Source organism: Meriones unguiculatus, chromosome 3 (genome assembly GCF_030254825.1).
Source record: "Meriones unguiculatus strain TT.TT164.6M chromosome 3, Bangor_MerUng_6.1, whole genome shotgun sequence".
In the NCBI taxonomy this organism is placed as follows: Eukaryota; Metazoa; Chordata; class Mammalia; order Rodentia; family Muridae; genus Meriones; species Meriones unguiculatus.
Window position 1 is genome coordinate 74,335,112 of NC_083351.1, and position 13,621 is coordinate 74,348,732.

Below are 13,621 nucleotides of genomic sequence, written 5' to 3' on the forward strand. Positions count from 1 at the left end.
GGAAAGAAAGCCACAGGAGCAGGGAACCCTACACAGGAGGACAGCACCTCGTTGATTGCCTCAGGGGACAGAGACAGACCCTTCACCACAGCAGTGTGGCCTCAAAAGAGAATGGAGACATTTGTTTTAAACTAATGGGAGGTCACAACAAGCCTGCAGAGAGAGCTGCAGCGCCAGCAAAAGATATGGTCTCGTCTGATGGTGAGTGGACAGCCATTTCCTTTGGGTTCTACCATGCAGATCTTTGCTGCAACAAGGCTGTAAGTGTGCATACAGAGACCCTGGCCACAGGCTGCCAAGTTCTAGCTGGAACCATCCATTGGATTTATAGCAACATCTGCCGCATGAAACTATCATCGAAATAGAAGTGAGAGAAGAAAGCTTGGGGGACTTCCCGTTTTCACTTCGAGGAATGCAGACCTCTGCTAGTGTATGACAGACAAGGCTTCCACAAGGAGTATGTATAGCAGCAACATAGAGCAGAAAAGGCCTAAACATGCAGCCATCTCCTCAGGTGAAGTCCTCCTGGAATAACACGCTTTCACCAGAGCAAAACATTTCCCTCCCTATTGTGGACCCTATTTCATGATGTGAATCACTGAGCACCACGACAAGCAACACCTTTTCCATGTCATCTGCCACAATAACAACCACAGACGCTAGCATACCATGTAAATAATAGGTGACAATGGATGGGAAAGAGAATATTCGTGTATAAAATACTGCTAATATATTTGAGAGCCATTTGCTTGCAAATATAACTAAGATTTTGCATAGGATTAATACATAAGAAAACAAAAAACTCTTTACTTACTATTTAGGTATATAACAAGTTTAAAAATTACTTTTTCATTTAGCAGGGTGACATTTGTAATATTTATGGTGCTTGTTTTATTTTTCCATTTTGGTGGGTTATGTACGTATGGTATGTGGCGGATGCATGTTCACACGTGCGTGAGTTTATGTTGGCTGCTTTCTGATCACTCCCTATTCTATTTACTGAGGTTGGGTTTCTCCCTGAGCCCAGAGCTTACAGATTCCTCTAGTCTAACTAGCCATCTTGTCCCAGAGATCCTGTTTTCTTCTCAGGTGCACTAGGATTACATCACACTCCACCAGTTTTTATGTGGGCACAGGGATCTGAACTCAGGTCCTCCTGCTTACATGGAAACTTCCTAATTCACTGAGCTATCCCCCAGCCTGTTTTTGTTTTGCTGTTTTGTTTGGAAACAGCGTCTCACTGCATAGTCCCAGCTGGCCTTGAATTGTCATCTTCTTGCCTGTACCTCCCAAGTACTAGGACTGCACTTGTCTGTGCCTGCCTAAAAGACAGACTTTTTTTGAGACTAAATAAAACCTGAAAGTTACTATGACAATCTTTTTATTTCTTGCTCTTTTGCCATTTGCTTGATCTTATCACTTTCAGAATAGAGTAAGTCTTCCAAGTAGGAAAGATTTATGTAGCAGGCATGTGCTGGTAAATCAGCAAACGGACTGGCTAAAATGCTGATAGATGTCTACAGCTGGAGACCTTCTCTGGAATGCAGGCAGGCACACCTGCTGACCACTAGACACTAACCTCAAGTCAGCTTCTCTGCCATGAAACCGCACATAGCCGTATCAGAGAAACTCCCAAAATACTCATATGAAAAAGAATCCCTATTTCTAAAAAGAAAAAAAATAATGCTTTGGAAAGACAAATAGAAAGTGGGGACCTAAAAACAACTACTGTCAAATTAGGTATAGGTCAATCAACTTAAAAAGACAAAACAAAAGCCAGCTAGGGAGCCCAGTGGGGGCATGGAAAACATGGAAAGAGGCATTGGGGGAAAAATCTACATAATTTGGGACTGAGATTTCTTTGTTCTTATCTAAAAAAAAAAAAAAAAGAGGAACAGCAGGTGATACATAACGGGCGTCGTCTGTTTCAAGAAAAAGCACTTGGAGCCCCTCAGCCCACAATCACACCATACAACAACAAATAGCTGGGATACGCCGGCAGACTGAATGGAAGACTGTAATGAGGTTTTGGGTTCTTCAAAACTCTGCTCTGTTATATAAATATGTTTCTGTCTTAATCCCAAGTGTGGCATTTAGTTTGGGCTTTAGTTTGTCCACAGCTGAAAACTGCCTCCGGAGGGGTGTGGACTTTGCCAACTGGTAATGGCTTGCCTCCTGCAGCACAGAGAGGGGCGTGGTCTAGGGAGCTGAGGGATACGAACAGGAGAGCCCAGAAAGAAGGTGTGCTGGCAGTTTGGAGAGAGCAGAGATGGGTGGTGTGGCAGTTTGGACAGACAGAGAGAAAGGTTTCAATGTGGCAGCTTGAAGGAAACTGCTTGCTGCATTTGCTGTGGACACAGATTGGTAGAGCCTGCTCCCCACCCCCAAATCCTCATCAACACTAAATAGCTGGGAGAAGCAAAGGGGTCTGCATCCCCTGTCCCCACCAACCTTCTCTTTTCCTACCTAGGGTTGGGTAGTTGGAAGGGAGAGGCTTTAAGGAACTGCAAATAAAAAGAGTTTAAAAAACGAGTACACCACCATTCATAATACTGAAGTTTAAATATTTTAAACATGAATGGTCTATTTTCAATAATTAAATGCACACTGGACAGATGGCTCCGTGGTTAAGATCACTTGCTGATCTTCCAGAGGACGAGAGTTTGGTTCTCAGCGCCCGTACTGTGTGGCTCACCACCAACTCTAATTCCAGGTCCAGAGAGTCCAACATTCTTTTCTGACCTCCTCAGGTGCACACATATGCATGCACAAACAAAAACAGGCTCCCAACATGGACAGAAAGAAACTAAGATAACTGTCTAGGTGGGCCTGTATAAGATAGCCATCTGGTAGACCTGTATATGAGGCCAGAGACACAGATCAGAGGGAACCTGCATGGTCGCTGCTCTTTCAAAACAGCCATAGTGAACAGATCACAACCCAGTCACAGGATGAAATGATCTCGTACTGAGCCTCTCAAAAATAGAACCACAGTGGATCCAGGCTCACTCTATGTCTACGTATTTCTACAGGCCTTGTTTTTAATGATTAATACACATAAAGACAGAGGGCCCTGCCATTAGACCAGAGTTCTTTCAATGGCCCTCCTGTCTTTCAGCATCCAAGCCTGGACTTGTTTCTGCCTCACAGGATGTTCATGTGGACACTGGGGTGGGAGCTTACCTTCTGTCGCTGTTGTATGTTGGCTATCGTGTCCGGCTGGAAGTCTAGCTTATCTGTGCGGCACAGCTTCCAGTAGAGGATGACGACAATCACAGTGACCACCAACACTGGGATGACCACACCAACCACGACCCATAGGTTGCTGCTCTGTGACTCCGGGGATGGCCTCTTCACCCTGTCCACAGCTGCAGATGAGCACAGGAGGAAGAAAAGCTCTCAGCAACACACTCTTCACTCACTTGCAGGGCAGAATAAGCCTTCCTCCGGGAGACTCAGGGGCTTGTCATTCAGCTCAAGACATGAAAGTAAACAAGCACACTTGAATGTCAAACACGCCAGGGATCACAATGACACATATGTGTCTGAGGACAAAAGCTTGGTTGATTCTGGTCTCCTGGTGTCTAGTTTAGTCTTCCAGCTCCACAACATCTCAAAATGGTTCTCTTCAAATGTGAAAAGAGAAGCTACATGTTCAAGACCCAGCTGTGAATTTGGAACATAATGGAGCAGGAATCACCTCCCAGGTGTCTGGGAAGAGCATGAGCTAGAACTTGGAGATCTGGGAAAGAAGCCCTTCCCTACTCCACCTCAGGCCTCGCTTTCTCTCTCTCTGTGTACCTACAAGTGTTTATTGATGGTGCCAGACAGCATTCTAAGAGCAAGATATGCTGATGAACAAGCAGACAAAACCCCTCAAAGTGCACTGGTTCTAGTAGCAGAAGGGAAAATCACCAAGAAATGAATCCCCAAATAATGGTATCTGATGGCTTGTGCTGTAGAGCAGAGGGAACAGCCAATGAGCTACAGAACCTGAACAAAGGCAACTGGGAATGTCCACCTCAGCATCTGATGTCATGAGAGACATGATACCGTTCATAGTTACACTAACCAAAACAGTTGGGGTGGAAAAGCCCAACTCATCAATAGCTGAACAGATAATGTGGTATATCCACCACAGCAGACCACTATTCAGCTTTTAAATAGGAAGCAGGGTACTGTAGCCATGGCTCACTGGGAAAGGATACCTGCTGTATAAACAAGAGGACCTGAGTTCAAATCCCAAGTACCCATGTCAAAGAGGGGCACAGTCAGTCCCACCTGTAACCCCAGCACCATGTGGGGCAGACACAGGAGATGGCTGGGGTTTAGTGGCCAGCCTAGTTCCAGCTTCAGTGAGAGACCTGTCTCAAAGGAACTGGATGGAGAATGATAGAATAGCATACCTGTTTCACACACAAACACAACAAAAAAGACAAAAGAAGGGAATCTCAAAATAGCCACAACAGGAATGAACTTTGAAAACATTCTCAGTGAAAGAAGCCAGACATACAAGGATAAAATTCATACCAGGCACCTAGAACAGTCAAAATCAAAGACAGAGAGAAAAACAGTGGCCACTAGAACCTGCCCAATGGGCAGAGCTTCTGTCTGGGATACAGCAAGCTCTGGACATTGAGGGTGGAAGTGGCCACACGCACTGAGCACAGCCACTGCCACTTGTTCCTATGTGTCAAGATGGCTTTAAAAGGCCAACAATGCTACATGTGAAATTTTTCTGTTGTTTTTGAGATTATAATGACATTAATTTCTCCCTTTCCCTTCCTCTAATACATGTACTTTACTACTTTTTTTTTTTTAATGATATGGAGGACTCTTGGGCTTAACTAAAGGGAGTGTTTGTTGGGAAACTGCAGCCTCAACATGTGATTTCAGGGGTTGTCTTCCTGACCTGTGGCCTTCTTTGAGACCTTGAAACAAGGGTCTTCATGGAAACTTTTATTAACAGGTATCAACTATTAGGTAATATTACAGGGAACTGTACTCCTCCGGACTGTGCGCCTTTGGGCTGTATGCCCTTGGAATCTCCTGTCTGCACTCACAGCCGTGCCCACACTAGCCTCTCATCTTTCACGCCTCAGATGACCCCTCTCCAGTTTCCTCTGCTGGCTGAGCCCTGCCCTGTGTCCTCTCCATTCCTCGATGATCCTCTGCAGCTCCCACCTATACTCAGCCACTGTCCTTCCCTGTCACACCCCAGGTGGCTGCTTCATAACATTCCTGAGATAACGCTCCTAACTTTAGCCCAAAAACGGTGCCTTGCTGTCCTCTTAAAATGCCCCTTTGTGCATCAAAGTCTCAGCTTTAGGTGCTGTACAACTCCTCCCTGCTCAGTCACCCCAGATCCCAAGTCTTGTCTTTTCAAACACCCCTAAAATGCAACTAAGTCCTGTGTTCCTTCCTGTCCCAGTAGCTAATAGCTGCTATGGGATCAAAATATGTCTGCTCGGAGATGTGCCAATGACAAAAAGAGATTTATTTTTACTTCATATGTATGGGAGCTTTGCCTGCACGTATGTCTGTGTACCACATATGTGCAGTGCATGTGGAGGCCAGAAGAAGGTGTCAGGTCCCCTGGAACTGGAGCTACAAGGGGTTGTGAGCTGCTATGTGTGTGCTGCGAATCCAACCTGGGTCCTCTGGAAGAGCAGCCAGTGCTCTTAACAGGTGAGACATCTCTCCAGCCCTAGCAAAGAGTCTTAGAGTTCCAAGTTTACGTCTGATAGGGAGGGAACACGGGCTGTGTTTTAAAATGTGGCTTGCATGAATTTACATTAGTAGCTTATTTGCCTAAGAACAAACAGACATGGTGACAGCTCAATGCAAGAGCTAAGACAAGTGGCATTCTTCTTAGTTCTAGTCTAGAAAACCATAGAGAGGCAGAGGAAGGTGTCCTCAAGGCCCCTGGACTGGCCCTAGTAGGAAGTGAGGCTGCTTCTTCTACCTGAAATCCTAGGATGTTTGCACTTGTGGCCTTTAACAGTCCTCAGGTCCGGTGACTCAAGAGAGACCACTTCACAGACAAAGAGATAGAGGGAGACAAGAGCAAGGATTAAGTAAGCTTCTAATGAAACGAGAGTAAAGTACATCTTGAGAAGGAAAGGTAGGCAGGTCAGAAGACATGACTGCCCTGAGTCTTTGCTCTCTGTGGCTTCAACTGAGGGCTAAAATAGACTCAGGTGACACTGTTCCTTGGCAAGAACACAGGACCTCATGCGTACAGAAACCAGGCTCTGGCCTTTCAGGTCTTTGTATGTGCATGTCTGGTGTGGAAAGCTGTGTCAGGAGGACGATGTACACACGTGCTGTGCAGAATTCACTGTGAGTGCTAGCTAAGCTGCAGAATCCCTGCTTTGCCTGTACAGGCCTGGAGATAACTGGCACAGGTTCACACAGAGGTCGTCTGAACCTGTCGGGGGTCTATGTGTGGGTCAAGTCAGGATGTGTGTTTTACATGGGAGAACTGGCTCACCACATTTCAGTGTTGTCAGTCTACCTGCTCTGCCCTTTGGGGCAGAGAAAATATCTCACCGCATTTTCCTACCGTTGGTTTATATTAGGCTCTGGGGCTAGTTGGAAGCTACCTGTGGACTTCCCACTATTTAATGAAAAGCTGGCACCGGCTGATCACCTGACTCTGTACTCAGCGACAAGCATTTGGAGGACTCTTGACTTGCTTGCTGATAGGCCAGTATAGGCAAATCTGTGCCCCCCACCACTCCCTAACCCCAACAAAAGGTGCCTATATCCTCTTGAAATCAACTTGGAGGGGCAGTCTCTCACCATCTGCCTCTCCTCTGAATGCAGTGTTAGGAAGTGCTTTTCTTCACAGTTATTTCCTCACTGATCTAAAACACAGCCCACGTACTATAGAGCCATTTTTCAGGCACAACCTGCTAATGGCTATCACCTCAGCTTGTCCACCAGTTCATCAGATGAAGGAAGTGCACACAGCAGCCCTCACGCAGGTTAGCCTCCAGGAACAAGGACCAATTTCACCAAAAGCCTTCTCCTTGAAAGGGTAATTTCGAAGGTATCATTCAAAAGCTGGGCTGGAGCCATGCCTCAGTGGTTAAGAGCACTTGTTGCTGTTCCAGAGGACTTGGGCTTGCTTCCTACCACCAACATGGTAGTTCACAACTGTCTGTAACTTCAGTCTCAGCACACCCGACGCCCTCTTCCGACCTCTGTGGGCACTGCACAGAGGTGGTACACAGGTAACCACACAGGGGAAACACCAGTACACACAAACTAAAGAAGAAAACTAAGAACTGCATGTTGACTAAAGGGAGGGTGCAGGGGGCAGCAGCTAAGAGCTGGTATGAGGCTGCAGTGTTCCAGAAGCTGGGCCTGAAGGACGCGAGGACATAAAGCAGAAGATGCCTGCGGCTGGGAGGCCTCTATAAGAACTTCTCCTCTATACAGCTCTGCTAGAGTCACTCCATCTACCTGGAAGATGCGTTTACTCTTACTCTAGGTGTGAGTACTTGCCCAGATGCACAAATGTGTACTGTGTGTCTTGTGCCTGCAGAAGCCAGAAGCGGGGTATTTTAATTCCTGGAACTGGGATTTTGATGGCCATGGGCTGCCATGCAGGTGCTGGGAACTGAACCCGGGTCGTTTACTAAAGCAGCCAGTGTTCACAACCACTGAGCCACCTCTCCAGCCCTATCTCTCCATGCACGAAAGAAACTGCCGAGTATATGAAGGAGAGTCACATGGAATGACTAATATAAAGAAGCTAGCTACTCTCCCTCATCCGTGAGTGATTTCACCCAGAAAGTTGTAACTGACTGAGTGAACATAAAAGTTCGGCTTGTCACGGACAAGCGAGGCTGTAGTTACTGACTTTCATAACTGCAATACAAAGCTACTTGAGAAGTACAAAAACATGTCTTGTGGTCACAGCACGCCCTTCTGCCTGTGACGCTCAGCCTCCGTGAGTGTTGAGGGAATTGTAAATCATGCCAACTCCACTATCTCACCAGTGTTAATTACAAGATTACGTCTGAAATGAGACTGTCTTAGTGGTCATTTCTGATTACATCTTTACAGCTATCTGGGGGTATATTTTACGGACATCAGCATGCATCCACAATGACATTTAAGCACAGGTCCGTAAGTCTATGTTTTTAATAAACATACTGATGAAGGAAAACACAAACCTTGCACTGTCTCCTTCCTGACCTCAGTAAAGTTCTTCAGGATCCTCTGATGTCAGAGCATCTCCTGCCCTGCTGCGATGGGGAGCAGGTTTTCCCACACACTATCAACGACTGCCCCGGATCACCAAGGGGGAGCACCCACACTAAGGGGCAGACTGGCTGCAAAATCATATTTGGAGAGTTATGACTCTTCATGCTGATCCCTTTTTCTTCACTTTAAATATACACCCAAACCTATGAGTTGGAGAGGAGGTACTGAGAGCAGTCATGGCCAGAGGGCAGGGCCAAGTGCCTTCCAATAATAATAAGAAATATCAAGCATGTCTTTTTAATTGTAGAGTGGTGTGAGGTGAGGGCGAGGGAGAAACAGGACTGCAAGGAGGGTAAGGATCAAGGGACTCCTTTGTGTTCAAAGACCCCAAAGGAAGCCAGTCAACCTAGAGGGTACCTCCCAGCTTCCTGAGTGACTCACTGTCCCCACCAACACACAGGGTGTGACACGGAAGATTTTGGAACGAAAACAGAATAGGCACATTATTTTACCTAAGACAGTTTTTAAAATGAAAACTTGTACAGGGCTAGGGAAAGGATGTTCGTGTTGATACAAGGTCCTGTGACTCACTAGTAACTCCACGAATATGAGGTGTGAGGTAGGAAAAACAACAGCAATGGCCATGGGCACACAGATGGAAATAAAAATAAAGGTCTCAGCAAACAAAGTACTTGCCACACAAGCCTGATGGCTGAGTTGGAACCCCAGAACCCCATAAAGACGGAAAAAAAACCTGACTCTACAAAGTTGTCCTGTGATCTCCACATATGCACCATGTGCACGCGCACACACGCACGCATGCACAAATGCAGAGTAATAATAAGTAAATATAAAAGAAACACAAGAAAGTCTCAGGAAATACACATCAACAAGCGGCAACTTCCATAAGGCGTTAAGATATAAATCTACCACACACAGGCCAGAATCCTGAGGTTCAGAGCTCAGGATCAGAATACAAGCAGGTTTGGACCTTGACATGGCTGGCAGGATAAAACTCTCGGACTTACGCTGGGCAATGGCACCTTGAATTCGGTACCCCAAGATGATGGCTGCTCTCTGGAGGTCTACCTTGTTGATCAGATCTGAAGACTTGGTGGCACTGAGTCTCTCTCCGTCTTGATTCTCCACAAAGTAGATGAGCTGCACCGGATCGTCCTCGCCCTCCAGCCGGGACACGTTCACCACCTTCAAGAGCACAGAGTCGTCAGCACCGGGGAAGCCCACGCAGCCAGATGCCCCTTCTCAGGGTACTTAGTCCCTAGCGTGTGACTTGGGATCCACACCAGCTCTCTTAAAAAGCGGAGTAGCACATCCAGTTCCAGACTCTCTGCAGTGCTCCCTGATGCCAGAGAGAAGGTTAAAATGAACGTTCCTGTGTAGAACAGCAAATGGACTTTGTTTGGTTCAATGTCTTCTTTGAGACAAAGGGACCAGTGGACAGCACCGGGCAGTGTGACACCATGGGAGTGTACTACTCTAACCTAGCTGTGACTGGTTCTACCTAATCTCCTCCTGGGTCTACTCAAACGTCCTGCTCTCAGCCTTACTGTACTGACATCTGGAGCCAGGGAAGTCTTTCCTCTTTACATGGGTGTCACTGCAGAATGGTCAGCAACACCCCCAGGCTCTGTCCATCACATGTCAGTACCCTCTGGACCCTCCCTCTGCCACCCAAAGTGATAGCCAAAAGCATAGCCAGGCATCCCAAATGCCTTGTGAATTTATGCTCTTATAAGCCAACCAAAACTAACCTATCCTTAATCAGAATCTTGTACATTTGGTACATAAGAGCATTATATTAATACAACATTTCACTTGGAGGGTCTAAACTCTGACCCTTCAAAAACATTCAGATCACTCAACCCTTACAGGGCTTACTTGTTGCCCTCTATCTGCTCTTCTGAGATCAGTTTCCTAACCACACCTGCTCCCCAGCCACCTGCTCCTCCCTAGCCACACCTACTCCCCAGCCACCTGTTCTTCCCTGGCCACACCTGACCCCTAGCTACCTGCTCCTCCCTGGCCACAACAGACCCTAGCCACCTGCTTCTTCCTCATCACCGTGTCACACTGATTAACTTGTATTAGCCATAGAATGAGAAGATAATGAAGTGACATTGAAAACTAGGTAGATTATATTGCTCTCCACTTCTTTTTATACTAAAAAGTCTGGGGTGATGGGGGGCAGTTAGAAGTTACAATTTTTTCTCATGGAAATCACATTTTCAGTGGTAGCCACTTTGATTAAAGACTCCACAAGCTGTCCAGTCTGGAAGGAGCCATCAGGAAGTCTAATTCCAGAAATCTTTCTGGATTACAGCTAATTACATTTATATCAGGAACTGCAATATCCAAGGTATCTCCCAGGAAACCACTTGGGTGACTAAAAGTATGTGTGCCTTACCCAAATTATACGGCCAAATTAAAAAAAAAAAAAATACTGACAAGCATGTGTAAAAGACTACAAAGAATTAAATGAAAATCTCCTGAAATTCAATAAATGAAAGAAAACCACTTTAAAGACTTAACGTGTATCTCCCTGTTCTTTCCCTGTGAATTCTGTATCACTGTCAGGACTGTTCTTCCTACTTCTTTCTACAGCTCCTTTTCCCCAGAAGCACATTTACATATTACTAATTTTCTGTTTTTCGAGATAGAGTTTCTTTGTATAGCCTTAGCTGTGCTGGACTCGTTTTATAGACCAGGTTGGTCTCAAACTCACAGCAATCAGCCTGTCCCTGCCTCCCTGAGTGCTGGGATTAAAGGCATGTGCCACCACTGCCTGGCTCTATATTACTAATCTTTTAAATGGTTAAAGAATATTATAATAAATAAATATTTACTCTTTACCCACTCCCTAAGTACTAGACAGTTATGTTGACTCAACATTTTCTTATCTCTTTTATTAGTTTTGGAAGTGCGGAAACAGGGCCTCACTCTGTACCCTTGGCAGGCCTGGACCTAGCTATGTAGACCAGTCTGGCCTCCAACTCTTAGAGATTCACCTGCCTCTACCTTCCAAGTTCTGGGATTAGAGGTGTGTACCACCGCACCTGGCTCTTTTATCAATGTTAAAATTGCACTTATTTGTTTTGTGTGTTCCTGTGTAAGCTCAAGTGTCCCTCCTTGAACAGGTGGAAGTCAGAGAACAACGTGCAGGAGGTGGTTCCGCCTGAGAATCAAATTCAGTCCATCGGGCTAGTCCTTGTTCAGTGTTTTCATGCTTACAAGTAGAAGAGTCTTGTACTTTGCACACATCTTTTGTATAATTACGCAGGTCTGATCATGCTAAGGGAGGCCAGAAAAAGAGAACAGCCTCAAGGCAATGTGCCAGGTGGCACTGGTCTGAGGAAGCCTGGTGGACTCCCACAGACATCACATTCCTACTTAAGAAGCCTGTGTAACCAATGCTATACCTAATAACCCAAGTTTCTACCCTGTGACTCCTTTATACGCACACTCAGCCCTTGCTGTATGAAGCCACGGGCTACTGAATGAGGCAAGGCCTTCCCGATTCATTTTAATGTTTATTTTGTTTGCATGCTTATTTATTTAATGATTTTCCCCTTTCTTTTTATTTATTAGGGTTTTTTTTTTAACTTATTAGTATTTCGGGCTGGAAAGACTGTTCGAGGGTTAAGAGCCCTCGAAGACCTGAGTCCAATTCCCAGAGCCATACTGGGAGGCTCCCAGCCAGCTGTACTGCAGCTTTAGAGGTAGCCAACAGGGCTGGCCTCCACAGGTACCTGCCCTCTCGTGCAAGCACCCCTACACACATATACATAATTAAAGATAAATAGTTAAAATCTTAGTACTCTGTAAACTTCCCCTACTGTATCCGGCAAGGAAACTACTTGGGGAGCCTAAGAACCATGCTTCTGGGTGGGGAACATGCAAGGCTGAGAGGGACACATTTGGTGAGGGTGCTGGAGGATCGAGGCAACTTGACCTACCCATGTCACTTCTGCATCTTGTTCTCAACAACACACATCCCTGCCCTGCCCACCAGGCACCCTTCACTGCTGAGTTTCACCCTAGTTTTGAGTTTCTCAAATGTGCTGTGAACCCCATTTTCTGTGATCCTCCAAGTCAGTAACCCATAAAGAAAGAAATTCATACCATTCACACAGAGACAGGAATTAAATAACAGCTTCACCTCCATCGTTCTGTGAGTATGTGAGCTTTTTAAGTAGGTCATTTTTCAATTCAAACAGATCTGCTTCTGTGGCCTGTCTGCCCTGTTCCCAGAGTGAAGATGATTTGGGGGTAACAAAAGACAACCAGGCTGGCAGGAGGTGGGGAAGATGAGATGTCTGAATAGAGGGCAGAAAATGCCCCTCTCTCTGTCTGCTCAGGACTCACCCAGATCAATGATTCGATTCAGAAATGCCACTGGTGCCATAAGACAGGTTCAGCTGTTGGTGATTTAAAAATTGCTCTTCAAAAACCAAAGCCTTATGATGATACAGGAACCCAGCAGTAAGCTTTCTACTATGCTCCCTGCAGTCCAGAGCTGGGCCAACCAATGGCCAAGGTTTCTGTCTGGACTCTAAGTTGACTTGAAAAGCTGCCATGTTCAGAAGAACAATCAGTTTACACCAGGATTCTCCCATTTACATGAAAACAGCTGATTTCCAGCAAGCTCATCCTCTGCTCCCTACCCTCCTGACCCTCCTTTAGTGAATACCTGTACCACGCTGTTCCCAGAGGCCACGGTGGCCCTCCGCCACATGCGTCTCCTGGTGGGCACCTCACTGAGAAGCTGGGCCAGCTTGCGCTCCATCTCAGCTGGAAACACTTCATTATGGAGCTGCTTCTCCACTACACCCAGAAGGACTGTGTTCAACAAGAGACACGGAGCACTCAGAGCCAGTCAGCACATACTGGAATAGACAAAGCCTGTGTGCATGTGTGCAAAGGAGCCATACAAGATTACCACAAAACACCAATCTCCAGACAGGCAGAGGGCCTATCTATGGCAAACTGAAGAGGAGAAGCCCCAGGAGCTCAGCACTGTGGGAGCTCTAAGCACAGAGCATCTATCTACCTAAGATGAAACAGGCATCCTGTCAGTCTAGGGATAGTGCAAGTTCTTATCTTGTCTTTGGACATGGACTTACGGTCTCCCTTGAGGACAGGGGATCTACTTGTTTCTTGCTATCTGTATCAGACAGAAGTATCTGAACAGATTATCAGCTTATCCTCCAGCTGATGGGAGAAACAGCCAAACTGGCTTCAACCTTCTCTGAGGTCCAGGTCTGGGCAAGTCACTTCAACACTCGGAGGTCTGGAAAATGGGCCCTTTGCAACACTCAAGAGCTCAGCCACTCCAAGGCTTTAGAGGCCCATGGATGGTGACTGTCCCTACTTAGATGTACTCTCT

The 13,621-nt window shown here is 46.2% G+C and overlaps 1 protein-coding gene across 5 annotated transcripts in view; it reads right to left on the bottom strand.

The window, feature by feature from the left end:
• Kiaa1549 (KIAA1549 ortholog) overlaps positions 1–13,621 on the bottom strand; it is a 126,054-nt gene that overhangs the window by 40,273 nt on the left and 72,160 nt on the right. For all 5 annotated transcript variants that reach the window (XM_021635125.2, XM_021635124.2, XM_060380202.1 and 2 more), the window contains exons 8-10: positions 12,926–13,074; positions 9,246–9,423; positions 3,184–3,368 (exon numbers count right to left, since the gene is read on the bottom strand). In XM_021635125.2, the coding sequence (XP_021490800.1) occupies positions 3,184–3,368; positions 9,246–9,423; positions 12,926–13,074 (512 nt within the window). The remainder of the gene's footprint in view (positions 1–3,183; positions 3,369–9,245; positions 9,424–12,925; positions 13,075–13,621) is intronic.